At 37.0% G+C, this 25,755-nt stretch overlaps 1 protein-coding gene across 9 annotated transcripts in view; it reads left to right on the forward strand.

Annotated features, from left to right (window-relative positions):
• The window catches only part of DMD (dystrophin), a 2,185,421-nt gene that overhangs the window by 872,288 nt on the left and 1,287,378 nt on the right, over positions 1 to 25,755 (forward strand). For all 9 annotated transcript variants that reach the window (XM_078064107.1, XM_078064109.1, XM_078064106.1 and 6 more), the window contains 4 exons: positions 982 to 1,095; positions 2,109 to 2,264; positions 16,638 to 16,808; positions 22,511 to 22,693. In XM_078064107.1, the coding sequence (XP_077920233.1) occupies positions 982 to 1,095; positions 2,109 to 2,264; positions 16,638 to 16,808; positions 22,511 to 22,693 (624 nt within the window). The remainder of the gene's footprint in view (positions 1 to 981; positions 1,096 to 2,108; positions 2,265 to 16,637; positions 16,809 to 22,510; positions 22,694 to 25,755) is intronic.

Here is a 25,755-nt window from a genome sequence, read left to right on the forward strand (position 1 = left end):
TGAGGCAGACACCAAAAAGAGCTAATGCGGTCATCAAGGAGCTTATAATAAGATCTGAACTAGGACAGTGGCGAGATGGAAGAAACGTGAAACCAGACTCAAGAGATATCAGCAAGATGATAATGTTGAAACCTGAAGTTCTTAGATTTAGTCAAATGCTTTTAAAAAGCGTTAGTATTAATCATATTGAAGGGGAAGCTTTCTGAGAAGCACATATTTTCAATAGAAATTTAATTATGGGAGGAAATGGCACATCTGGGCAGCAGATTTGAATTGTGTGGGAAATAAAGGAGCTCAAAAATCATACATTTGAAAAGTAGCCAAAAAAAAAAAAAAAAAAAAAGCAGTCGGGGGCAAGAAAAAGCAATATGTGAAAGAATAATGGGAGGTACTTGGCTATTTATAAATGATAAAAGATGACATTTTTCACCTGATAATTACTTCAGCCTGGTCAGGCAAATAAGAAATTAATATCAGAAGTTTTCTCTTCAAAGATGACAAAATCTTGTATTCTGAAAAGTTCCCAACTGGAGGCACTATTTAAACTGTCAACTGTAGAAAACAATTTGTGGAAGTTCAGGTTTAGGGAGGCTATAAAGACACCATTACATTGAGTTTATTGTTCATAGTTGGTTTTATGTACTGTAAGGGCACATTGTTAGTATTATCATGAGTTGTTTTGTAACTTAAAATTTCTCTAGAGGGGGATATGATTTAACGTTCTCAAGAGTAACATCATAAAACCACATTTGGTAGTAATTTTTTATTTTTAACAATAGCAGACTTCATACACCAGTGCTCATACTGTAGACCATAAAAATGCAGTCTTAGTAAAAATATTCTTTTCCTGAAGAGCTACTTAGAGACATCCTTCAAACACAGGAATTGTTCCTGGGCTTGTGTTCATAAATATCACTGTGATGAATTGTGTTAAGAGAACTCAGCACCCCAATAAAGCTTAAAATGGGTCTCTGATTCCAGAATCACATAAAAACTCTAAAGAAATGGATGGCTGAAGTTGATGTTTTCCTGAAGGAGGAATGGCCTGCCCTTGGGGATTCAGAAATTCTGAAAAGACAGCTGAAACAGTGCAGGGTAAGATTTTTATATGACCCTTATCATATGAAGACTTTTATATGGAAGTTACGATTTGGTTTTATCAGTGGTCCTTAACCAGAGTGATTTTGCTCCCCTGGGGGACATTTAGCAACCTCTAGAGACATTTTTGTGACAACTTGGAGTGGGGTGGATGCTACTAGTGTGTAGTGGATAGAGGCCAGGAATGCTCTGTACATATTCTACACTACAGAGAGACAGAAGAGCCTCTCACAACAAAAATTAGCCGGTCTAAAATGATAGTTGTGCCAGTGTTGAGAGACTGGCTTAAATAAATGAGGAACAGAAAAAGATTATCTTTTACTCAACACTCATAAGATTATTTTACTATAAAATACAGTTTCATTTAAAGGCAAAGAATCCTTTGAGCTATTTGTTATAACTTACTGCAGATTATTAGTCATACTGGGTTGCTCTGCCCAGGCATACTGCACTGGACATAATTTTATACAATACGGATCTTTGAAATAATATTCATTATACCGTTGTCATGCAGTGGAAAGAAAGTAATCTAGCTCTTTAAAGAATTTTCTTTGCAAATACAAGCTAAGAAAAAAGAAAACAAACCCAGCTTACAAATAACCTTCACACCCATCATGCTATAAACAATTGCTGCAATATCTTGCATTTGATAAACCAAAATCATTTCAAAAATAGTAATGTATAAAGCCCATCATTTTCACACACTTTTCTAACAAGGAATATCAGATTTATTTCCTTGTGTGTCTGATCTAAGTAGAATATAGATAATTCCCTACTTGATTCACACCAGGAAAACCACTGAACAGTTACGGCAAGACTGAGACATGGGTAGGTCTATATCTACAGGTGGGTGCGTGTCAGGTTTTAAATTCTTTAAAATCTTTTAAGAAATAAAGATTTTAATTCATGGATAATGTCCTGAGTCCTGATTATATGTTTCCTATCTATGTGCCATTTCTAGTATGTTGTGGTGATGTTTGCAGCTAGCTTACATGGAATTATTTCCTTAGCTTTTAGTCAATGATATTCAGACGATTCAGCCCAGTCTCAACAGTGTCAGTGAAGGTGTGCAAAAGCTGAAGACTGAAGCGGAGCCGGAGTTTGCTGGCAGACTTGAGACAGAACTCCGAGAACTTAACACTCAGTGGGATTACGTGTGCCGTCAGGTACGTACAACCTCTTTCACTGTGCCTTGTCTCTGTTTAATTAAGATTTTCTTCATGTCTCCCTTGACCACTGCCCTTTTTGAAAGTTTAAACTCTGGGTATGTTGATGCTTTAAAGCCTGGTGAGTTCAAACTAGCGTTTGTCTACCATAAAAAAAAAAAAAAAAAAAAAAAAAACACTTTTATAGTAGCGATTTTAAATAGTATCTCTTCATCTTACTGAGATCCTAAAATGACCTTCTCGAAGACGGAACATGCTGAACAGTAATGTCCTGTTTTTAGGTATGATTTTCATTGAATGTTTTCTTCATTGCATAACTTTATGGTAGTAATTGGATTAGCAGAACATACTCTACACTTGTAGACTTGGTACGGGGATAAAATGAATGACTCATCTATGTGTATGTACAAATATGATAATTTTCACTTCTGCTTATTAAGATAGGCAAGTTTGGCTTCTTCATTATATTTATTTCAGTAAATGAATTAAGATTGGAAATAGTTAAAGAAAGCTCAATGGGGGAAATAAAACACAAAATAACTCTATGATCACATCTGAGTTCCTCATTTTTATACAGCAGAATGTTCTATAAACATTGATTTTCAATTTCAAGATTACATTATGGAAAAGTAAATATTATATACACAAGTAGTGTATGTCTAATACTTCTTGTTCAAAAGATGAAATTTTGACCTAAAGCCGTGGTTATTGTTCAATACACCCGTACCTTTTTTGAAGTTAATGAGCGGTTTCATCTTACGTGTATTAGAGGCAGTCTTTCATTATTTCTAAGTAACCTTTCAAAGTTGAAAAGAAGTCATGCCACAAGGCAAACGTTAAATTTGAAAAAGGAAAAAATTTAGAGAAGTAAAAGGCAAGGCAAGTGACCCTGCTAATGTCACTGTCACTGGCAAATGCTCAACAGTTCTATTAAGTCACAGATGAGATAGCCCTGGGTCAGCTTGCATTCTTCTCTGGAGTAAGCCAGTTCTAGAAGGAATGTTCAGGAAAAAAGTATTACTTAGGTAATAGATTATACCATTTATGTTTTCCTGGAAGGCCAGAATGAAAAGTATTTGTTTGTTGAATGTTTCTAACAGGATGAATAGAAAGAATAACACCAATTAGGGCAAGGGGGAAAACAACAGCAAAAAAATATATATACATATATATAAAGTCATCAATATTACTGAGACCTCAAGGTTTTTACATGTTGGAGAAGTATAATTTTTAAAGTATCTCTGGTCTTAAAATGTCCTTGTTCAAGACCTTCTTTCTCCTATAAAATATACCACAGACTTGTCATTTAAAGAGAAGTGTTGTAAACACATTAGTCTGCTGTGTAACAAAAACCCCATAGATCCCATCCATGTTTTCAACCCATTCTAGAATGTTTTATGTCTCTCTGGTTCTCCTTGGACTATCATACTGTGTAATGCCCTGACCTGATTGCCAAATGACCTACGCTTCTTTAGGAAGGTATCATACACTCAAGAAGACAAGCAAGACAATACAGTCTTCCCAAGCAGTGAAGCGAAGCTTGGGTGTTTGGGCCTAATTCAGGGCTCCAGAGGGAACTGGAAAGAAATCGTAAATCTATGCATTGCAGAAATGACTACATACAGAATGGGGTATGATGTTCTTTCTTGGGTTAAAATTAACTCATTTGTTTTTAGATGGCAGAGTCTGGAAAAAAACATAAATAATTAGAGACAAAATTGTCCAAATGCCTGATATACTTGGAGATACTTTGAGATCCCATGATTTGATTTTGTAGGTATAAAATGGTTGACATTTTAAATTCTAAAAGGTCTGTAGCCAAATTAAAAAAACAAGACTTTAGTTGTTTCTAAAATAAAGGATAATCATTATTAAAATAACTCACAAATTAGTGAACCATACTAAAAAGAAGGAAGGTAGGGAAGGAGGAGTTCATAATTATACATATCTTTACATTATTGTGTTACATAGTTATTAAGGAAACTAATCATATGCATGCAAATGCATAATTTAGAGACATTTTTACTATTTCTTCACTACTTATTAGAATATTTACTTCAGTATGTATTATTAAACATTTTGTAACAGATGTAAGTTGGAAAAAAATAAACATAATAAATATCTATCTTCATGGAGGGTATCGTTTAGTAGAGAAGATGGAAAGTAAATGAGCTAACAGAATATCACACAAATGCCTAATTTTAATGTTGATAAATGCTCTGTAGTAAGCAATCAGAATGCTCTGAATGAGACTAAAGGAGCAGGGAACCTGCTTTTTATTGGGTCTTCAGGAAAGTATTTTCTGAAGAGGTGGAATTAAAAGCTGACGCCTGATAAGTGCAAAGAGCCTGGCCCCTGGGCGTGTGGACGAGGGAGAGTCTAGATACACAATGAAGTGGGAGAAATGGCTGAGGTGGGAGAGAAGAGTGCACGTACAGGAGGAGCATAGGGGAAGCCTCTAAGTGGGGCAGCATGAGCCAGGAGAAGCCTGGTGGGAAAGAAGTCATGAACTGTCTCAGTAAGTCACAGTGAGGATTTAGTATGCGCATCAAGTGCACTGGGAAGCTATTAGGCTTTTACACAGAGAAGCGGCATCATCTCAAGTGAGCGTTGAAGACTTTGCTCTACACTCCTTTGTATGAAGAATAGCCTGAAGGGGCACAAGTGGAAGCAGGTAGGATTTGCAGTTGTCCAGGTAGGAAGTAATACTGCCAAAGAACAGGGAGGGCGTTAGTGGAGATTGGGAGACATGAAGAAATTTGAAATACATAATCCTCTTTTGACATGATGTTTGGTTCACTGTCCAAACTTCTCATGTTATTTTTCCAAGTTCTTCCATAGAGATGGAGGTGATTTCAATACTTGTTGCTCTGTCTCTCATTACTGTTTATTTTTATTTATGTGTATTTTCCCACTATACTGTAATGAACATGTGGAAGGGATACGTTATGGTGGGCAAACTGGACCAAAATGCTTGTGGGACTCAAAGTTTGTTGAAACTCTATCCTCCATGGTCTGTCTCCAGCAAGCTTACTTCACTCAGTGTGCTCAACATTATGCATATGTAACGTAGTCTTATTTTTTTTCTTATTTTTGCCAATTAGGCAAGTTCTTGTTATATTTTTTATCAGGGATTCTACACTCACACCCACCTTTGACCATTATTCCTTTTCTAACATGACACTTTCTTCATTTAATCGGATCCTGTGAGAAATGCCGTATTTGCTGGTAAAAAGAGCTTGCCTCAAGTCAAGAGGCTGAGAGAAGGGATCAACGTGTATTCAGTTTCCTGTTTGAAGCTACAGTGTTAACCAGTGCCTTTAACTAATGAAAGAAAGACTGGGGGCTCAGGAACGAACAAAATTGAATAAAATACTTCCATTTTGGTCAAGTTTACTTTGGAGAAGTAGACAACCAGAAATGTATCTGGAATTCAAGTGGGATACTTGAATTGGGCATATAAACAATGCAAAAATAAAGATATCATTTATATAAGAAAACTCCTATCTCACAATGAAAAGATTGTCCAGACCCACTTCCCTGAAATGCTTGGCTAATAAAATTTAAAACTCTTATGGTTGGAGAAGGATTCTCATGGATAGAGAGGCAAGCATAGTGTGTAAGACCAGAAGCTCTGGAACCATATTGCCTCAGTTTAGATCTTGCCCCCACCATAAACTCCTTGTGTGATCCTGGAAAAGTTGCTTATTCTCTCTATGCTTCAGTTTCCCAGTCTATATAATGTGATGATATTAACATCTACTTTATAAGAATTTTATGATCAAATGGGTAAATTATTTGAGAGAGAGTGAGAGAAAGAGAGAGAGAGAGAGTGGGGAGGGGCAGAGGAGAGAGAGAGAGAGAGAGAGAGAGAGAGAGAGAGAGACTTCTAGCAGACTCCCTGCTGAGTGCAGAGCCCGATGATGCAGGGCTCTATCCCACAACCCTGAGATCATGACCTGCACCAAAATCAGGAGTCAGATGCTCAACCGGTGGAACCACCCAGGTGCCCCAAATGAGTTAATCTTTGTAAAGTGTGTAGACTAGTACCTAGCAGAGAGTAACCACTATGAACATGCTTGGTAAAGAAAATAAATGGACATGAAATAGACATAAACTTGCATGTATAAAATTATAAAATGTGTCATTTCTAAATAGTGCATAATTATATATTTTAATTAATAGTAGCCATAAATTTATAATAGTTACCAAGAAACACTGGATCTAGAGATTAGAAGGATGTCATTCTGCTAACATACAAATCTGTCTTTTTCTCACTCAGTACAGCTTTTGGGTACAATCATCCACAAATTCCTGGGTCCCTCTTCATTATTTCTTAAATATTTTAACAGCTGACTTACTGTCATTCCTGTCATAATTGTTGGGGATTTCAGTATCTTCTCAGATGATGCTTCCAGTTCCTGAGCCCTCAGTTCTTTGATAGCTCCTCCAATGATTTTGTCTTCCACTCTACCACGGCTGCCCATTCCCAGCCTCTTAACGTAGAAGTTGTCATTACCAGATACTTCTCCATAATATCATCCTCAGGCACCCCACTTTGCAGCCATCACTACCTTCCTTTCCAGCTCATTCCCTAGTAATTCAACCTCAAAATTCTTCCATCCTCGTGGAATGCATAATCCAATAATTTTACCAGCTTCTGATTAGAGAAGCACTTCATCTTCTCTTTGTCATTTCTTACTCAAGGGAGATTCTGTACTATATGCTGGCTATCTGTAATCCATCATTAAAAGCACCCCTTGTGTTTTCCCTCAACTCTTTTGTCCTCTCCTGTCTTTCTGTAACATACCCATGTGACAGCACCCTACCTAGGTCAGATTCACTTTCCTGCTGATGCTGTGCCTGCACTGGGGAGGATGAATATGGCTGAAGGAAAACACATATCATGCTGAGTAGTCTCACTTGGAAATCATGAGTGCAAACCTCAAGTAGCCCATTGTGCTGACTGGTAATCTTACTACATTTTTCATATCCATTCATAGCCCCACTCCTCTGAGGAATATTTCACAGTTTTCTTCAGATTTCTACCACTTCTTCTTCCCTCCTTACTCTATGGCAATTAACTAGCTTCCCATTTCTTCTTCTTCTTTTTTTTTTTCCTTTTTAATTAAGCTTCCCATTTCACTGAAAAAAATAGAAACATTCAGAAGGGTGCTTGCACATACTCCCACAGACCTGCATATTAGTTCATGGACTCTATTTTCCCACTGTTAACATGAGTGACCTGTCTGTGCTCCTATCTGAGGCCAGTGTTTCCACTTTTTTTAAAATAAAGGTTTAATTCATTTATCCGAGAGAATGAGAGAGAGAGAGGTACCATGAGCCGGGGGGGGGGAGCGCGGGGGGAGGGAGTAGAGGGAGAAGCAGACCCCCCACTGAGCAGGGAGCCCGATGCAGGACTCAATCCCAGGACCCTGTGATCATGACCTGAGCCGAAGGCAGCCGCTTAACCAACTGAGCCACCCAGGTGCCCATAAGGCCAGCCTTTCCACTTATATGTTGGATACCATCCTCTTTTTTCAGCACACAGACATTATGCCACCTATTGAACATCCTCCTACCTCCTACATCAAAATACATTTCTTTCCTCTACTGGATCATTTCCATCAGTAGGGAATTACATTGTAATATCTCTTGCCTTTAAAAAAAGATAGCCACTTTAAGTGCTTGACTGGCTCAGTGGGTGGAACATATGAGTCTTGATCTTGGGGTTCTAAGTTCAAGCTCCATATTGGGTGTAGAGATTACTTAAAAATAAAATTTTAAAAAATACATACTGAATGGAGCACTGGGTGTTATACACAAACAATGAATCATGGAACACTACATCAAAAACTAATGATGTAATGTATGGTGATTAACATAACATAATAAAATAAAATTTAAAAAAATACCCCCTTTGCCTAACATTTCCTCCTCCCCACTTCTCCATTTCCATTCCCCTTTACAGAAACTCTTTCCATACCACTCTTCCCATTCTCTCTTGAATGCTCCCTAATCAAACTTTCATCATCATCACTACCCTGAAACAGTGTTTGTCATGATCACCAGTGAATTCACATAATTAAATCCATTGTTTAGTCTTTATTTTTGTTTGATTGACTTCTATATCATCACTTTCTGTTGGTTCCCTCTTAGTCTGCCTTCAGTTTCCATGACCACTCTTAATACCTTTGGTGGTTCCTTTGCCTTGACCTCTAAACTTGGAATCATTTTAGGGCTCCTTCTTTGGACTTCTCTTCCTTGTCACCACTTACTCCTTAGGTAAACTCATTCACTGTTGGAACAAAAAAATCCAAGACTGGATGCACAGGACAGGGTAAGAGGAAGGGTTTGACTTTACTTGCATCACTTCTCCCCCAAGGCCGCATAGCTCCATGTCAAGAGAGCCCTTCTCAGAATCATGATTTCTCCCATGTGGAAAAGTGAGACCATGTGAGAGAGTGCCCAGCTTCCCTAGCTATGTGGGATGTTGCCGAAGAAGCATATTTCCCTCTCTTCAATCCACAGTACTAAGTTGTGAACTACACTACTGAGGGGTAATGAGCAGCTGAAAGAACAGCCACCAGGTCTTGGAATTGTATTAAAAATACACAGATCATATTAATATCACTGACTTCATCAGGAGGTCCACCCACCAGCTGCTGGGGTCACTCTGCCCAATGATCTCCCCAATTTCCCACAGCACTACCAGTGTCCTATATGACACAGCTACATACATCCTAATAATGTGGCTGGCTTCCAGTGCATACTCTGAATGGTGGCAAGTACAAGCTTTTGTAGGAAGCTAATGAGCATGTACAGAAGGTTGGCCTAAATCTGCAGGCCTTGGAGAGACCACAAACCTGGCATTTAGCACCACTCTTGGGAAAGCAAAAGGGAGGCTGTCAATACCTCATCTGGTTTTTTGCAGGATAAAGAGAAGCCATACAAGCTTAAGAATTCTGCCACAAGAGAGAGCCAGAATTGTGGAACAGTCATATTCATAGAGGGTCTCAGATAGCCTCAGAATCCCTAGCAGGGTTGACAGAAGGCATTTCTCTTCTGATGGCAGATAGTAAAGACTGGAGGAGGTGACTTTTACTGTGAATGCAAAGACCATGTTGCCAGACCTCAAGGAACATGGAGAATCAAGGAATCATGCTACTACCAAAGGGTCATAATAATTTTCCAGTAACCAACCTCAAGGACATGGAGATCTACCGCTCATCTGTTAAAGACTTGAAAATAGTTATTCTAAGGAAACTCAATGAGCTGTAGGAAAGCAAAGACTATTCAATTAAATTAGGAAACCAATACATGAACAAAATGAAAAATTTGTAAAAAAAGAAATAGAAATCATAAAAAAATAACAGAAATCTGAGAGCTGAAGAATACAATGAAAGAAGTGGAAAAAGTAATAAAGAGCATTAATAGAGTGGATCAAGTGGAAGAAGAAAATCTGTGAAGATAGGACCTTTAAAATTGGTCAGAGGAGAATGAAAAAAAAGTGAAAAAAACCTGTGTGCCCTATGGAATACTATCAAGAGAAATAATTTGTGAATTACTTGACTTGAAAAAGTCATTTATTTTATCAGCAAAATAAGCTTATTTGGGAAGAGTAGAGGAGATGCAATTTGGGACAATTAAACTATGGCAAACCATAGGCACATCTGAAAAGACAAAACAAGGTCAGCTTTTATTAGATTTCAGGGTGAAATTGGGGAAGGTTGTTTTGAACAAAAGTTTATCGGAGGACAAGAGTGTAAGGATGTGGCAATTTCTCATTGGCTGCAGGCATTGTTTAGCACATTGTTCCTGGGGTAGGAAGAGAGCTTCCTTCTTCCTGCTGGTTATGTAGGCTGCAGGGAGTGGTACATGTGTGACGGCTCCCCCTTTAGGGCTTCATGACTCTTTTAAATGAGGTTTCCTATACTCATTTTCATACTTTTTGCCTACAAGGGAACCTCGTAAAGCTTTCATTGGATTTCTCAGCAGAAACTTTACATGCCTGGAGAGAGTGAGAATATATTTTTAAAGTGCTGGAAGAAAAAAAATGCTAAGCAAGAATGTACTATCTGGCCAAGTAGTCTTGCAAAACTGAAGGAGAGAGAAAATCTTTTATAGACACACAAAAGCTGAGGGAGTTCATCACCACTAGACCTACCTTAGAAGAAATGTTGAAAGAAGTTCAAGCTGAAATTAAAGGATTTTAATTAGTGGCAAGAAAACATATGAAAATATACTGTATACACTGCATTAATAGAATGAAAGATAACATACTATCTCAGTAGATGCAGAAAAAACATTTGACAGAAGTGACAAAGTTTGACATCCTTTCATGATAAAAACTTAATTCCGTATAAAAGGAATGCCTCTGATCATAAAAGCTTTTCCTCTAAGATCAGACAAGGGTGCCCACTCTCACCACTCCTATTTAACATAGTCCTGGAAATTTTAGCAAAAGCAATTAGGAAAGAAAAAGAAATAAAGACATCCAAATTAGGGAGGAAGAAATAAGATTGTCTGTTTGCAGATGATGTATTCTTCTATATAGAAAATCCTGAAGACTCCACCAAAAAAATGTTATAACTAATAAACAGATTCAGTAAAGTTGCAGTATGGAAGTAGTCAAATTATGCAATGAGCTCAGATGTCCATCGACTGATGGTTGGAAAAGAGAAGATGTGGTATATATATGTATACAGTGGAATATTACTCAGTTATCAAAAAGAATAAAGTCTTGGCATTTGCAATGACGTGGATGGACCTAGAGTATATTATGCTAAGTGAAAAAGTCAGAAAGAAGTATCACATAAATTCACTCATGTGGAATTTAAGAAACAAAACAAAATGAGGCAACTGGGTAGCTCAGTTGTTAAGCGTCCGACTCTTGATTTCGGCTCAGGTTATGATCTCAGGGTTGTGAGATCAAGCCCCACATGGGGCTCCGGGCCCAGCACAAAGCCTGCTTAAGATTCTCTCTCTCCCTCTCCCTCTGCCCCTCCCTGCCCCACTCGCATGCATGCACACTCTCTAAATAGATACATACATACATACATACAGATGAATATAGAGGAAGGGGGAAAAAGAGAGAGTGCTGGAGGGGAGGGGGGCAGGGGATAGGCTAGATGGGTGATGGGTATTAAGGAGGGCACTTGTGATGAACACTGAGTTTTATATGTAAGTGATGAATCACTAAATTCTACTCCTGAAACCAATATTACATGTTAACTAAAATTTAAAAACTTGAAAAAGAAGTTGCAGTATAAAAATCAATGTGTAGAATTATGCAGGAATCAGTTAGATTTCTATACAGTGACAACAAAGTATCTGAAAAAGAAATAAAACAATCCCTTTTATGATAGTATCAAAAACAAAAGAGTTAAGGAATAAGTTTAACCAAGGTGGTGAAAGATCTGTACTATGAAAACTATAGAACTTTGTTGAAAGAAATTGAAGAAGACACAAATGAAAGATATCCTGTGTTCATGGATCAGAAGAGTTCATATTGTTAAAACGTTCATACACCCAAAGCCATTTATAGAGTCATTGCAATCCCTATCAAAATTCTAAGGACATTTTTTCTCAGAAATTGAACAAACATTCTTAAAATTTGTGCAGAACCTCAAAAGACCCCATATGACCAAAACCATCCTGAGAAAGAAGAACAAAGACAGAGGTGTCACACTTCTGATTTCAAACTATATTACAAATCTGTAGTAATAAAAACAGTATGGTACTGGCATAAATATATACACATAGACCAATGGAAGAGAATTGAGAGCCCAGAAATAAACCATCATGTATACAGTCAACTAATATTTGGCAAGGGAATCAAAGATAACCAATGGGAAAAGGATAAATCTCTTTAATAAATGGTATTGGGAAAACGGGATAATCACACAGAAGAATGTGATTAGATTCCTATCTTACCACAAAAATTAACACAAAATATGTTAAAGACTTAAAAGACCTGAAACCATAAAACTTAGAAGAAAGCAGGGAGAATGTTCTTTGGCATTGGTCTTGGCAATGATATTTTCGATATGACACCAACGCACAGGCAACAAACGAAAAGTTAAGTGGAACTACATCAAACCAAAAAGTGTAGATGCACATCAAAAGAAACAATCAATAAAATTAAAAGACACCCTACAGAATGGGAGAAAATATTTTCAAACCATGTATCTGATAGGGGGTTTTTAGCTAAAATATATAAGGAACTTCTACAATTCAGTAGGAAAACACAATATGGTTTAAAAATAGAAAAAAATGAATACTCTTTCCAAACATGACATACAAATGGCCAAAAGTTACATGAAGAGAATGCTCAGCATCACTAATAATTGGGGAAATGCAAAGCAAAACCACAGCGAGATATGACCTCACATCTGTTAGAATGGCTATCATCAAAAAGGGCAAGAGATAACAAATGTTGGCAAGGATGTGGAGAAAAGGGAGTCCTTGAGCACTGTTGGTGGGGATGTAAATTGCTGCAGCCACTATGGAAAATAGTATGAGTGTTCTTCAAAAAAAATTAAAAATAGAGCTACCTTATGATCCAGCAATCCCACTTATGGGTATATTTCCAAAGGAAATGAAATCAAAATCTTGAAGAGACATTTGCACCCCCATGTTCATTACAGCATTATTCACAATAGTCAAGATATGGAAACAACCTAAGTGTACAGCAATGGATGACTGGATAAAGAAGATGTGTACCTATACATATATATGTGTGTGTGTGTATACATGCATATGTACATACAATGGAGCATTATTCAGACCTGAGAAAGAAGGAAATCATGCAATTTGCATAAATTTGGATGGACTTTGAGGGCATTATGCTAAGTGATATAAGTCAGAGAAAAAAATATTGTATGATCCTACTTATATGTGGAAACTACAAAAGCTGAACTCTAGAACAGGGTAGTGGGGGTGGTTGACAGGGCTGGGGGGGTGGGGTAAATGGAAGGATTTCAGTCAAATGTTACAAACTTCCAGGTATACACAGAATAAGTTCTTGGGATCTAATATACAACATGGTGACTATAGTTAGCAATGCTGTATTATATCTTGAAAGTTGCTGAGAGAGTAGATCTTAAGTGTTCTCATCACAAAAAGAAAAATGGTAATCATGTGAGGTAATGGAGGTATTAACTAATCCTATTGTGGTAATCATTTCATAATATATATGTGTACCAAATCCTCACATTGCGCACCTTAAACTTATACAATGTTAATGTCAATTATACCTAAATAAAGCTGGGGGGGGAGTGGAATGAGGAAGGACAGTGCTGAATGTTAGATTTAAAAAATTCTAGAATGGGTGGGGCGCCTGGGTGGCTCAATCGTTAAGCGTCTGCCTTCAGCTCAGGTCATGGTCCCAAGGTCCTGGGATTGAGTCCCACATTGAGCTCCGAGCTCCCTGCTCAGTGGGAAGCCTGCTTCTCCCTCTCCCACTCCCCCTGCTTGTGTTCTCTCTCTTGCTGTGTCTCTCTCTGTCAAATAAATAAATAAAATCTTTAAAAAAATTTCTAGAACGGGAAACACGAAGAACTTTTTGTTTTATATCTGAGGTGTGGCTCTGTAATCTGAAACTGAAACTCTATAATCTGAAACTGTGGGTAGAATGGGCAATTTAAGGCTAGAATGCTGGCATCACTAATATGATAAAGGTAAGGGGAAAATTGTCCAAATCTTTTTATAGAAATCCTTCTAAAATAGGAAACACCAAAAATTCCTCTCTCTGTCTGGTCAGGCATAGAGCTGTGGAATGTTAAGTCTGGAAAAGACCTTGGAAATCATCTGGTCCCACTGTTAGATTAGTTATAGAGCAGAGATAAAGAAAAATGAGGTGATGTCTCCAGGTTCACTTAACTTGCTAATGATTGAGTCCAGGTCTCCTGATTCCAAAGCTGATGTTCTTTCCAATACATTTGTACTGTCACCTCAGAATGACTTCCCACCTGCTTTTCCTTTTAAAAAAATCACTCCTGATCCCTTCCTTCTGGTGTAGTTTAATAGCATGCAGTTTATATATCTATATATATCTATAGATATATAGATATATATAGATATATATATATTTATATTTTTTTTTTACTACAAGTCTTTGGCTAAGTTCTGTTAGTCATTCTAATATTATTGTCACTTTGCCAACTGCCTGAAAAGATTATAGTAGAACATCTGAGTAGAAATCGAGCAACCTGTTTTCTTACACTGATTATAGGCTCATTGATTATGCAAATAGCCTTTATACTTAAATTAGCTTAACTGTTAGACATATTGTTCTAGCTATGTCACAGTGAAGCATTTATTTACATTTCAGTAGCTCAGGCACTACATTTACCAAGGAGAGTAAAGAACTTAAAGTTCTTTTAATTTAATTGTATCAGGCTTAAGATGGTTGTAAAGAATAAGGAAAATTAATATGGTTCTGCACATATTTAGTATTTGCTAAAGTACATAAAAATTGCATTACACTAAAACTGTGTGTTATATATTAAGACTGTACAATTAAAACTCCGTTCCTTAAAAGATAGAACTCTACTTAATTTCAGAGAAAAGAACTAACATCATTGGATTAGAGTTCCTTTTTAAGGTAAAAGAGAAGCAATATATAATCTTTCTAGTACCAAACTGAGATTTTTCCCTCAGTGTGGTACAACAGGGTGCTTTGTAACAAGGGATTGACATGCACAATTTTCTTGTAGATATTTAAAGTTTTGCTATTTTTCTGGCTAATAAGTAATACATCTTTTGTAAAAAGTACTTCAGAAACGTATGAGGCTTTAAAAGCACAAATCTCCTCCTATTACCACACTTACTGTTTTGCAACCTGCTTATTAAGCTTAAAAGTATATACCAACCACTTTCACTTCAGTACAAATGTATTGGTGCTACATAGTATCCCATTGTGTGCGGCTCACAGTTTGTTTAACTTATTCTCCACAGAAGCACATTTGGATCTGTTTCTAATATGTGGCTGTCTTCAAAGCTGAATTGAATAGTGTTCATTCCACTTTGTATTTCTGTGGTGTTTGTTGTGATCTTTCCTCTCTCATTCCTAATTTTCTTTATTTGGGTCCCTTCTCTTTTTGATAAGTCTGGCTGGGGGGTTATCAGTTTTCTTAATTCTTTCAAAGAACCAGCTCCTAGTTTCATTGATCTGTTCTAGTGGGTTTTTTTTCTATATCATTGATTTCTGCTCTAATCTTTATTATTTCCCTTCTTCTGCTGGCTCTAGCCTTCATTTGCTGTTCTTTTACTAGCTCCTTTAGGTGTAAGGTTAGGTTGTGTCTTTTAGATTTTTCTTGCTTCTCAAGGTAGGCATGTATTGCTAGTACTTCCCTCTTAGGACTGCTTTTGATGCATCCCAGAGGTTTTGGACTCTTTTGTTTTCATTTTCATTAGTTTCCATATATTTTTTATTTCCTTTAATATCCTGGTTAACCCATTCATTCTTTAGTAGGATGTTCTTGAACCTCCATGTATTTGTGGTCTTTTCAAACTTTTTCTCATGGTTGACTTCAAGTTTCATATCGTTGTGATCTGAAAAGATGCATAGTATGATCTCAGTCTTTTTGTACTGATTGAGGCCTGATTTATGACCCAGTATATGATCTATTCTGGAGAATGTCCTGTGTGCACTTGAAAAGAATGTGTATTCTGCTTTAGGATGAAATGTTCTAAATATATTTGTAAAGTCCATCTGGTCCAGAATGACATTCAAAGCCATTGTTTCCTGTTGATTTTCTGTTTAGATGATCTGTCCATTGCTACAAGTAGGGTGTTAAAGTCCCCTATTATTATTGTATTATTATCAGTGAATTTATTTATATTTATTATTAATTGTTTTATATATTTGGGTGCTCCCACGTTGGGGGCATGTATATTTACAATTATTCCTGCCACTTTGTATACTGTGTTTTGTATGATACATTCTTTAAAGTGAAAGAGTAAAACAAATTTTAAAAATTAACTGGAAGAGTAGACTCAGATTTATGAACATTAGAAACTGTGCCAATAAATTTACATATCCAACTGAAACATATGAAAAAAATATTTTCTCTATTCTTTATTCACAGAAAAGCATAGCCATACACAACAGCTAAATTATAGTCATGGGGGAAGATGTTCATTTTATTACATATGCCAAATAAATGGTTATATCTTATTTTAACATGTGAAATTAAGTGTAACCAATAGCCATGAATTATTTCCTCATTCATACAAGCTTTTTTACTTCTTGTTTCATCTTTTCTATCTAAGCTTTCTGTTATTTACAGACTGTTCAGTAATAATATAATGATAATGTTTTGTGACTTTCAATATTCATGCTTTGCTTATTGGTTTGTTTTATGGAAGGTCTATGCCAGGAAGGAAGCCTTAAAGGGAGGTTTGGATAAAACTCTAAGTCTTCAGAAAGATCTGTCAGAGATGCATGAATGGATGACACAAGCTGAAGAAGAATACCTAGAGAGAGATTTCGAATATAAAACCCCTGATGAATTACAGACAGCAGTTGAAGAGATGAAGGTAAAATAAACCAAATAAAATGAAGCAAAGAAAGAAAAAAAACAAAGATGCTACTTTGCTTGACATTGTGATTCTACACTATCTATTCTTTCCTTGGTTTAATGGTGGAGGTTGATTTTTAATGAATTCAGCTTCAAGTTTGGTATACATTATGGATTCTGAAACTTTTTATTTATTTATTTTAAAGCATTGTGGTCAAAATCTAAATATTGACAGTCACCATTAGCAACATTTTTTTTTTTAAGATTTTATTTATTTATTTGACAGAGAGAGAGAGAGATAGCGAGAGCAGGAACACAAGCAGGGGGAGTGGGAGAGGGAGAAGCAGGCTTCCAGTGGAGCAGGGAGCCCGATGCAGGGCTCGATCCCAGGACCCTGGGATCATGACCTGAGCCGAAGGCAGACGCCTAACAACTGAGCCACCCAGGCGCCCCCGTTAGCAACATTTTCCCCATGACGTTATATCGTATTAAGTGACTGGAATCGGCTACTCACATTAGCTGTTTCTAGTGATGAAAATTCAAATGGAAAATATGCCAAGTGTTACTGCAATGACAGTTGAAAATATAGCTAACAGGCTGTGTTCATTTGGTGTTTTAAAGGGGTTTCTGAGAATTTGGATACTAACTACTTTAATTGATGGCCTTTAATGTGAATAAAAAGGACTGGGTTTACATGGACTTCTCAAACAGTAGGATAAAAACTAATAGTGATTTAGGACCAAGGAAACTAGTACGTAGCAGGGACTGGGAGGTGAGGCCTGAAGTAAAGTCTCTGCAGTGGCATTTCAGTATGGCCTTGGACAACTGGACAGTCAATGTAATCTCTGATTTGTAATGTCTACACCATGTCATTTTCTAACTTGAATGTATGAACTGAGAATTGAAACTTATATGTAAGTAAATTGCCTGGCTCAGAGTGGGCATTCAAAGACCCTGTGGTAAGACCAAGAGTATTGAATATATTTCATTCCATCCCCTTCCATTCTATGCCATCCCATCCCAGGCTATTCCAAGTGGATCACGTGGCTTTAGTCACCTATAGAAAGTAAAATTAAAACGTATAAGGAAGACTTTATTTAAACAGTAACAGTTTTCAGGGTATTAAAACCTGCATAATTATTCTACTCTAATAATACCATATATCATTCATTCATTTAAGCAACAAACATTAATTGTATAGTTACTTATGTGCTACATACCCTTTTAGACACTGAATACAGTGGTGAGCAAGACATAAGAATGACCTGACTTCTGGAACTTACATTCTGGTGGGGGGAGAGCAGGCAGTGAATGGAGAAATAAACAACTCTTTTGAGATCATGGTAGTTTGCCTAACAAGTAAACCACAAATGTGAAATAAAAAATAATTAGGGTTTAGGTGGGGGTTGGGGGTGGTAAAATGCTATTTTAGAAAGGGTTGACGTGTAAGTAATTCATGAGGCATTATAATCGGAGATAGGAATCCTAAGAAAAAGTCAGCCTTTAAAAAAATAAAACAAAACTATTGGAAACACATTCCAGTTGGAGGTAAGCACTCCTGCAAAGACCCTAAGGCTAACTGGGAAGAGAAAGAGGCCTGCCAGGCTGCACAGAGTGAAACAGGATAAATCACCTGAGATGATTTTGAGGAGGTGGGTAGGTACCTGCTAACAAGGATTTTGTAGGATTGGGGAAGTTCATGAGAAGTGAAATGGGAAAGCCATTGGGCGGTTTCAAACAAGAGACTAATGATTTTAAATTTGAATGTGGAGAGGTCACTCTTAGGAAAATTATATCACCGTAGATGGTGAGAGCTACAAGATACTTTGGAAGCAAAATAGACCACAGTTCTCTTTGCTGATCTGAAAACTGAAATCCCCAGATAGGTGAATGATTTACTCATAGTCACAGGCTTTATCTGTGGTAGAACCAAGAATGTTGAATATTTGTCATGCCATCCCATCCCACACCATCCCATCCCAAGCTATTCCAAACTATTTTTTCTTTTGTTTTCTTTTAGAGTCATGTGCCGTCCCTATTGCCTTTACCCTCACATCCCATTCTCCTGGTGGCTGTTTTCCTCACTTCCTCTAATACTTTGTAGCCACTGCCTCGGATACCTAAGTAGATAATCAGCAGTGAGCTTGTGTTCAGCTGCTGTATTTCTCCCAGTTCCTGGGTTTGGCTCTGGCCCTCTTCTGGCCCTCTTCCGGCCCTCTTCCCTCTCTCCTTGAACACTTTGCCTATCTGGCTAAGCACCCAAGCAGATCCTTTTCTCTTTTCCAGTGCTAGAGAGCAGACTGTCTCAAATTTTGAAATTTCGCACATAGTTCTTGAAATGAGTAATCCAACCAATTAGTCCACGTTGACTTACTTGTTTAAATAATTGATCTAGCTACACAGTTGCTCCAGGTTGGGGGTAATATTGAAAAGAGGAAAAGCTCAGGCAGCCTCTGACAACAGCCAGGGGAGTTGGCAAGAAGATCCAATTTTTGTTTTTGTTTGTTTGTTTGTTTGTCTTGCCTGCCAGTCAAGGTAATCTCTTTAGGTTTGTTTCACTACCTAGAGGGTAATGATGGTACCTTGTCCAGGCTTCCACCTGTGCTCATGTTGAGAGTAAATTTATCTTTATTGTCAAAAGAAACTGGCAGACCTACTCAGACATATTCCCTAATTTACTCAGAGAAAAAGTAGAGACATCCTTCTTTTTATTTATTTTTATCTCCTGTGTTTTATTTGAAAATGATTATGCTACTTTCATGACTTCTTTTTCCCCTGTAAGCAAAGCTTTACAATTAACATAAAAGAGTTTCTGGGAGTGTTTGATAAGCATTATCTGACTTGAAAATTCTTTTGGAGTTCTACAATGAATAAATGGTGAAACTTCATATTAAACTCCTTAAAAATCTCTGAGATTTCAGTTTTAACTATTTTCTTCTTTATTTTATTTTAAATTTACATTATTCTAACTCTAGTCCTCATACTTACCAGAATTACATAAATGTATTTACTGTTCTCATTGTGTGACAGACTAGAATGTGATTCTTACAACTGAGTGAGCATCCCAATCACCTAGAGGACTTGTTAAAACACAGACATCTAGGCTCCACCCCAGCATTTCTAATTCACTGCATCTGGGGTGGTACCTGAGAATTTTTACTTCTAACGGATTTCCAGGTGATGCCAGGAAACAAGTTCCAAAGTGGGTCCAAGAAACCATACTTTGAGAACCACTGGTTTGAGATATTGGCAATGAAAGGTGTCTCAGCATATAATGGTTAGATTCATGGAAATAAAGGGGGGGGAAGACATCACTTCTAATGAAGATTACATCCAAATCACACCAATCCTTTAATTTTCTACCTTTTCTTTCAGTGGAGAATTTTATCTGCTTCTCCTCTGAATGTTTCCCAGTTTCTAAGCTTGTTTTTTTTTTAAAAAAAGAATTTATGAAAGCCAAAAAATGGAAGAAAGAAGTGTTCTTTATCCTGCATTTTTTGATGGTTGTATAGGTTGTTTGTAACTTGTATAAAATTAATTTCATTCATTGGATCCCATACAGCACGCTTCTTCATTTCACGGAGGATTTGAGATGGGCTTAACAGAAACTATGAGAAAGAAAGGATGTAGTTTCCAGGACAACTTTCTTAAACACTTTGAAACTCAGTTTTCTGGATATCGAATATAGATAGAGATGACAAAACACATCTCACAAGGTTTCGTTAAAGATGCAACGAAGTAGCACGTACAGCACGTCTGACATAGCACACAGCAGCACAGAGTGATTAATGGTTGTCAGAATTGTTTGTAAGCTAAAATTACTATAGTCAAAATATGGTTTGTGTAGAAACAAACCTCATGCTCAGTAATGCCAAAAACAGATTTAAGAATTTGGGGCTAAAATTTTTAATCAATTACATCAAAATCCATGAAGGCAATCACTTAATATTCAAAACATCTTGGCATTTGCCATCATATTATATACTTTTGAGGCATCATGAGAATAAGTCCAAAGGCGTAGGGCAGTTGTGTTGAGAAATATAAAGGCATTTTATAGCTGACCTTGTCCATTTCTTGCCCATCTCCCCTTATGCTCACCACTACACTGCATGTAGGCCCAACTTCCCCCTGCCAGAACCTGCATTTCTTGATGTAAGGACTTTCCGTGGTTCTTGCAACCCATTTTTCCCACCTATGTGTCAAGTTTCACTACTATGAAATTAACATCCCCCCAATAGCCTTCAACCAATGATGGGAGATGATGTATAAGTACCCCAATTCTTCACCCTTGAGTGTGATAACCCTGAGGCATGTGTTTCCCAGAGCTTCCCAGTAAGATTAAACTAGTAACCAACACTGGTTGCTGAGCTGAATAAGTGTACCCTTATAATCTCTCTTCCCTTTCCTGTCTCCATTCCCCATTCCTACACCAGTATTTGCTTTACATGACACATAAACTACTTATGCTTGAAAGCTCATCTCAGGGTTGGCCTTTGGAGTAACTCAAATGAAAGATATATTGTGAATGTGTGTGTGTGTATGAGAGAGAGAGAGAAACAGAGACAGAGAGATACGCATGTACACATCGAAAATTGAGGATTATACATACCCTGCAGCTAACAGCCTCCAGCAAGATTCATAGAGTTGGACAAATTGGGTTTAGTACTTCTGGCAGTGAGTACTTTGGGGAACTGTGGGTTGTATGAGTTAGAGCATATTAGAAAGAACCTGTTGTAGGATCTGGGTTTGTGTTAGATGATTTGAGGGAGAGTTGAAGAGCTTTGCTTTGGGTTGCATGTTGCCAGTAAGTGGGAATAACTCTGTGATCGGGTATCTTAATAAATCTGTCCTAGAATGAAGGAGGACTAGAGTGATGCTGAAGGTATAATTGATAAAGAAGCAGCACAGATTCATATTAATGGGGACAGGGAAGTGTTAGATATTTTGTGGTTTGGGCAGTTTATGCTTTGTATATATTCTAACATAATTATGGAATGTAGTGGTATTGTTGAATGATCCACAATGGTAACAAAGTAGACTTGTCTGATGTTGATATTCTGTGAAATACTTTATATTCCATGGGAGAAAACCAAAGGCATAGCTGAGGACCAGGTGAGCCTCCCTCCTTTCAGGGGCTGCTCTTCTCTTCCTCTTGTATGTGTTCAGTTACTGTATAGAACTTTCTTTTCTCAAAATATGGTTCTGGATGTAGCATTAAGAAGACTTTTCTATATTAATTATCTTTTGATTTAAATAATGATATTTTTATTGATTTCAATATTACTCATTCATCTGAGTAATTTAGAAATGATTTCAATTCTAGAATATGGGATATTTTTGTTAGTATTGAAATACGTGTTTCTTGCTTGTCTCATATATGTGTGTGTGTGTGCGCGTGTATGTGTGCATACACACACACACACACATATATATGAAAGAGGGCGAGAGAGCACACCACAAATACATACCCACGTGATGACTACTTTGCACTGCATTTGGATGAAAGAGCTATTACATTCTGATGATAATTTTTTCCTTCCAACTTCAAATTTTAACTGAACCTAAATTTATGGAAGTTATTGTAGTCACTACCGGATTTATTTTTATTAATCTTTTCACAGGGATCTTGTGGGAGAAGAAAGCATATAATACAGAGGAATGCATTTTGGAAGTAAATCCATTGTCTTGCTATCAAGTAAGAGAGCATTCTTTGTTTTTCAGAGAGCTAAAGAAGAGGCCCAGCAGAAAGAAGCCAAAGTGAAACTCCTTACTGAGTCCGTCAATAGTGTCATAGCTCAGGCTCCCCCTGCAGCACAAGAGGCCTTTAAAAAGGAACTTGACACTCTAACCACCAACTATCAGTGGCTCTGCACCAGGCTCAATGGCAAATGCAAGACCTTGGAAGTCAGTTGCTTTTCTTGATCTTTATTACTTATGTGTCAGCTTATGATCCTACATGAAACACAGTGATTAAGAACAGGAACGCTGGTGTTAAGACTACTCAGGCTCATATTCCTCACAAAGGCACTTAGAAGTTTGTGACCTTGGGCCAGTTGCTTACGTTGTATAAACGTTTCCTATCTGTGAAATGGGCAAAAATACCTATTCCATAGGGTGCTGAGAAAATTAAATGAGCTATTCTATTTAAAGTACTTAGCCTAATGCCCAATAAATGTGAGCAATTATAGTTCTAATTCTTCTTCTTATTACCATTATTATTATTAGGTCACAAAAATCTTATAAATAAGTTTCCTCAAGATTTATAGAAACTGGTCTTTATTCTTTTATATTTGAATGTGCATAGAATCATAAGTATCTTAGCAGAAAGGTATTTTGTGGAGAAGTATATTTTATTGTAAATGTCTTTAAGAATCGTTCTGCCCTATAGGGTGCTTCACAAGACATGTTGTCTAGCTCTTTTGGGGGGACATTTTGTATTATATTTATGCATCATCTTAAGTCCTGCATTATCTTTTCCACATGCTTTACTCCTTAGATTATCTGAAAATTGTTAATAAAGAATCCATGTGAAAATACTATTTACTAACAGTAAGGATTGTGTTGAGGAGCACAAAACTTTACCTAGCACCAAAAGCCAATGCTGCCAGAGACTGCCCGCTAGCTGGGCTGTAAATTAAGCCCCCTTCCCCCACATGAACTGAGTCATCTTAGTGAATATAGTTGATAAAGAAGTCATATATATTCCAAACCATTGGAGATGGACTAAAAAGGGACTGTATGACTTTATAACTTCAGTACAAATAGAAGAGGTTAGAAGTGTAATTATAGATGAGAAATAGAGGAAATCGGAGGGGGAGATGAACCATGAGAGACTATGGACTCTGAGAAATAAACTGAGGGTTCTAGAGGGGAGGGGGGTGGGGGGATGGGTTAGCCCGGTGATGGGTGTTAAGGAGGGCACGTACTGCATGGAGCACTGGGTGTTATACGCAAACTATGAATCATGGATCACCACATCAAAAACTAATGAGGTATTGTATGGTGATTAACATAATAAAAAAAACTAATGATGTAACGTATGGTGACTAACATAACATAATAAAAAAAAGACTACACAAGGATTCCAGGAGATTCAATTAGCCACATAGAATTCACAGAAAAGAGTATCGTATATTTTATTATTATTTGTAAATTGTGTGGTGTAAAATAGCGTCTATATCAGTAAAAATTTATGATAAATGTGTGTGTATGTACCTAAAAAAAAAGAAGTAGAGGGATAGCTCAATAGTTTTGAAAAATTTATTAATATGAAAATAAAAGATCCCGTTAGAAAACATATCCCAAAATAGATTTCTGATGGATTGGCCTATCTTTTACATGAACAACATGAGTAATAGGAAGCAAAGAATAATAGTGATTTAAAGAAATTAAGAACATAAGAAAATATTTAAGAGTTTCATTTTAAAATATTGTCAGAAAGCAATTTCTTAGATACAAAAAATCCCTCCCTCATGTAACATGATAGTGAATTAGTTCTGACTTTCCTGGGACCCATAGTGTCATCTCTTCCCTTCCTTTCCCGTTCTTTGTTTTATTTTCTGTAGCTCTCAGCACTAATACAACAGATTTTGTTCTCTCTTTCTCTCTCTCATTTGAGGGTTTCCCTTTAATATTTTCTATATATCTATCTCTTTCTATTGGATTCTGTGTATTTTTCTGAAATTTGTCTTCTAGTTCTCAAATTATCTCTTCAAATGACTATTGGTGTATAAATATACTCATCTCTATATACACATCTACCCATATACACGTGTGGATATGATTTTGTATTCTTTCAAAGACCTTATTTTCCATTTCTTAAGATTTTACTTATTTAGAAAATTTGTCTCTTCTTTTATGCAATCTTCTGCTTTTGCATAATTGATTCTATTTCTTCCTTTTGTTAAACAACTTAAACCTATGCAGTCTGTTTGGTTGAGAAGTCACAGTGAGTAATGAGCATGGAAGAGTTTTGGTTTTCCAATAACTGTAACCACCCATGTCAAACCTCATTTTCTGCCTAGTAGTTGGCTTCCTAATCACTATTGCTGTCTGATCCCATGATTTTTCATTCACTTTTAGTTATTAAAATTTAGTCTTATTTAAATTTTGATCTCATAGTTTGTTAACATCTTCTATTAGTTTAGATTAATCTGTGGCTTCAACAATTTATACAAAGGTGGGAGTGAGAAAAAAATGATTTTGGCGTCCTCTCCTCCCACTCAATTTCTGGATAGTGATTGTATAGTGTTGGTTTAAGGGAGGATAATGAGGGGGAAAATACATTCTTTATATCAGTGTCCTTTCTTTGCTGATCACAGCTGCTATACCCTTTTATAACACCCATAGGCATCTATGATGATGAGTATGTTATCACCAGATTCTATAGGTTATCACCACTGATCTGGCTTTTTCTCCCTAGACTTGGTGTGATCTGTTGGGGATCCGTATTCATATAGACTGTGAACCCCCAAAGAAGATCTCCTATTCATTCATGGTGCCTTGGGGTATTCAACAAAATGTCAGGCTGACTCTTGCCAGTAGCCTTAAACCACATTCTCTTGAAAGTTACATCTTTTAAACCCATGCTTCCATGATGTGCTGGATTCTTATTTCTCCACCACATTTCAGCTTAGCCAGCAAGCTCTGGCAGATCCCATCTCCCGTAATTCCATGATGCCTCTTTGGCCATACCAGCAGCTCAGTGGGGAACGCATGCCAACCATCTCTTTCTGAATGTACCTGCCCATTCGATGAGTGGTATTATTTTAGATCCTTCCAGGAAAAGGGACCAGATGGGTTTCCCCTAAACACCACAGTAAAAAGTTGAGAAAAAGAATTTCCTCAAGGGCACCTGGCTGGTTCAGTTGGTAGAGCACATGACTCTTGATCTCAGGGTTGTAAGTTCAAGTCTCACGTTGGGTGTAGAGATTACTTTAAAAGATAAAATCTTAAAAAAAATTTGC

This window comes from Halichoerus grypus, chromosome X, assembly GCF_964656455.1.
Source record: "Halichoerus grypus chromosome X, mHalGry1.hap1.1, whole genome shotgun sequence".
In the NCBI taxonomy this organism is placed as follows: Eukaryota; Metazoa; Chordata; class Mammalia; order Carnivora; family Phocidae; genus Halichoerus; species Halichoerus grypus.